This window comes from Parasteatoda tepidariorum, chromosome 12 (assembly GCF_982258835.1).
Source record: "Parasteatoda tepidariorum strain Cologne lab strain chromosome 12, Ptep-v5.0, whole genome shotgun sequence".
In the NCBI taxonomy this organism is placed as follows: Eukaryota; Metazoa; Arthropoda; class Arachnida; order Araneae; family Theridiidae; genus Parasteatoda; species Parasteatoda tepidariorum.
The window spans coordinates 46,600,295-46,604,161 of NC_141766.1; the positions used below are offsets into that span (position 1 = coordinate 46,600,295).

Sequence of the window (3,867 nt, forward strand, 5' to 3'; positions counted from 1 at the left end):
TCTGTTTTCAACAATAACAATTCACTGTAAGGAAATTAATCACGGCGAAGAAGCAATTCAATATAAAAATTGCATACGTTAAAAACAATTGGTAGTTATGGATTTTTATTATTCTCGGAAAATAACTAAAAAATGAAATGTATTGTTACCAGTTTTTACTCCGGTACGCTGCCAAGATGAGACAATCTAGCGTGACCCACCGGTGGGTCACCCCGGCGTGAACGGGTTAAGCTTCTTCATAATACAACGTATTTTTCTGCCTAATATTGTAATTCTATTTCTATTTTACTACCACTGGGAAAAATCATCCTCGAAAGGATTAAAAGTTGGCAGGAATGCTTTTCAAACAGATTCAAAACGTCCAGGCTGTTACAAAGTGGCATATCACATCACATCTTTGAATTATTTATAAGTAGAGATGAGTAAAAACCATAAAATTAATCTATTTAAATAAGAATCATATAAAACACTACCCCTCTGAAATATTTATCCGTTGTCCGCAGCAAGTTTGCATCTCTGAAATGTACATAGAATCGGAGGTGGCTGGCATGAAATTTTATTTCGATAGTAGAAGCTGGTACTAAGAAATTTTAGGCTTCTTTATAACGAAATTGATACAAGATATTAATATTTTCCAGATGTATACAAACCCTGAAATTTTATTGTCTGAAATTTTTGTTTTTATAGATGCTAAATTTGTTATTTTCAATACTAAGAAAATGACTAAATGTAGAAAATTTCAACATTTTGAGCTATTTAAAAATTTATAACGCAATTTCAAAATATTAATAAAAAGATGGGCTTATTGTCTACAAATATTGAATTAAAAAAAGAATTATTCAATATTTATGTTACCATTTTTTGTGAAAAGTTAAAGAAATTTTAAAAGAACGCTGGAAAAAAATGCGGACCTACCAACTTGTTTAGCTTTTAGCCAGAGATTTCCCCAAATATTTAAAGTAGTTGCAGAATCTGTTTCAAAATTTGATTTAAAAATATTTTGACAACCACCATGTATAAATAATAATATGGCGGAAAAGCAAGCATTATTGCATGCCTGCCAACTTTTAATCCTTACGCGGATGATTTTTCCCAGCGATAGTAATATAGAACTTGAATTACAAATTTAGGCAGAAAGATATGCTTTATTTTGAAAATGCTTGTGAGGACTACCACTTCGTTCGTTCGTTGTTTTAGAACTGGGCATCTGAGTCCTAAATGGCCCTTATGTGAGGACTACCACTTTCTTTCTTTATTTAAATCAAGCTGGGGGCAAGGGCCGCGCAGCGGCCTCTAACCCATTCATCATGATAGTTTGAAAACTTTTTATATTATGCAACATTGTGGTGGCAAGATTAAAAAGACAGGAAATAAGAAAAAAGAACATATAAAAAGAACAGAAATTACAGGCATTGTTTGTAGAATACATATTTGTCAGTTCTATTGGAATATGTTATTTAATAATTTTTACAGTAGGTTTCTAGATTTTAATAATAATGGATTTTTTAAAGTTCTGTAAAATATTCAGAGTTTGTGTTTTTGATTTTCAGCTGCTCAGAATAGACTGCAAGATGACACATGAGATTGATGTAGCTCCGGATGCATTGGAAAGTTGATGATTTTTATTGCGATCGATGATGCTGTGCACTATGCTGTTTCTAAAGATTTGACGATATGCTGAAAGGATGGATGATTCTGATGATATTTAGAAAAAGTGATATCAGTTGGGATCAAACCTGGGATCTTTGTAGTTGTATGCGGGTGCTTTATCCTTTCGGCTATGACTGTTTACTTCTATTTCTGTTGCTGATGATGAAATGAGGCATCAGATGTATAGAAGGCTGCAATAGGTCGGAGATGGCAATCTTTTTTATAGTTTTCATAGGATAGGATCTTGTTGAAGTTGGCTGTTTGGCATTTTTCGGCTTTTTTGTAGAAATCTGCATTTAATTTGTTGATGTATTCGGAGAGGAGAGGAATTTTGAGGTCTTGATGGATATTTTTATTTCTAATGAACCAACGGCCGGGGGTGATTTTTCTGAGTACAGTGCCCGCCGTTTATTAAAATCACATTCGTTTTATGCTCTTTTGATTTTATTAAGCGGCTGATTTTATTAAGAGGCGATTCAGCATTTGAAGAAAAAAATCACATTTTTAAAATATATTCTAAATGCACACACTTCAAAAGCTGAAATAATGACAACATTAATGGTTTATTCAACTAATTTAATTATTTTAATAAAGTAAAACCCTATATAAGATTAAATTTACAAAACTTTTGCAAAAAACCGATCAATGGTTGCTTGAGTTGCACTATTTAAAATTAACTTTTCAACATCATTTGAGAGTTTATAGAAGTTTTTATAGTTTTCGATATTTCCTCCTCTTTGTTCTAAAGCTTGCCGCAATACATTAAGTGCTTTTCTGACTTCCGTTGAAGATGGCACTGATGAGTTTATTTCATCTTCTGAGTCTGATTCCTCCATTTCTTGATTGGAAATAACTTTGCAATTTTTGATGTCAGTAACAATTTCAGAATCAGATTTTTCTCCTGATGTTTGTAGGTGATCGTCAATAGCTACGTAACATGAAAAATTCTCGTCCATATCATTTTCTTCATTGCTGAGCATTTCTTCGAAACAGTTATCAGCTCCATCACCAGTGCTTAATCCACACTTTTTAAAGCAATTTGATATTGTTTGGGTTGAAACAATGTCCCATGAGTTACGAATCAAATGCATTGATTCCAAAATCGTAAGGGATTTCGATAGTTTGTTTGCAGTTAAGAGTTCCGAAGAGCTGTCACAGTCTATGTCACTAATGATTTTTTGAACAACCATTTTTCTGTAATGAAACTTGAATGATCTTATGATTCCCTGATCAAGGGGTTGAATAATAGCTGTAGTGTTGGGTGGCAAAAACACTAATTTAATGTTTTTCAAACTTAAGTCCTCATCAGCAGGGTGCGCAGAACAATTGTCTAAAAGTAAAACGACCTTTTCATTTTTCAGCTCCTTGTCCCATTCAAGAAGAAATTTTGTGAAGATGCTGGATGTCATCCATGCGTTATAGCTGTTGGCATAACTGGTGGGCAGGTGTTTTACTCCTTTAAAACATCGAGGTTTTAAACTCTTTCCTATCACTAAAGGATTTTTTTTCACAGTTCCTGTCATGTTGCATGTTAGCAGCACGGTTAGTCTTTCCTTCATTTTTTTACATCCACCAGTCGATTCATTTTTAAACAGCAGTGTGTGTTCAGGAAGTGCTCGGAAAAATAATCCTGTTTCATCTGTGTTGAAAATTTGCTCTGGTTTATAGTCTTTGATGAGTGTTGGCCACACGTCATTTACCCAATCGGCGGCAGAGCTAAAATCAGCATCTTGCTTTTCACCATGGAATTTACGATAGACAATGTTGTTGCGTTCTTTCCATCGGGTTAGCCACCCATCTGTAGCTTTAAAATCAGAATCACCAAATAAGTTAGCAAAGTCCTGTGCTTTGTGAAATAAAATTCCACGGGAAATTGGAATTCTTCGTTCGCGTGCATTTTTGAACCATTCTAACAGAGCCATTTCAATTTCCTCCGATTTTCCTTCACGCTTACGCTTTCTTGACAGATTTCCATTCTTTTTTATTTCCTCAGAAATATTTATCCTTTGTTTCAGAATGTTGAAAAGAGCAGTTTGGGAAATCCCTAATTTAATTGCAGCTTCACGTTGACTACATTTAGGAAGCTTATCATAGTTTTGCAACACTTCGAATTTATCTTTAAGACTCAAATCCTTCCTTTTCGGCATGCTGATAAAATTTAGCACCAAACGAACTTAAAAATGATATGTGCTCTAACTATAATTTACTCAAATGGCC

The 3,867-nt window shown here is 33.8% G+C and overlaps 1 protein-coding gene across 1 annotated transcript; it reads right to left on the reverse strand.

Moving 5' to 3' along the window:
- Positions 1-1,720: 1,720 nt before the first annotated feature.
- Positions 1,721-3,572, reverse strand: LOC122272875 (tigger transposable element-derived protein 4). Its single transcript, XM_043056910.3, has 2 exons — positions 2,588-3,572; positions 1,721-1,806 (listed from the first exon to the last, which is right to left on the reverse strand). Exons 1-2 carry the CDS (start codon positions 3,570-3,572, stop codon positions 1,721-1,723), a joined length of 1,071 nt encoding a protein of 356 aa, XP_042912844.3.
- Between the last annotated feature and the right edge of the window lie 295 nt (positions 3,573-3,867).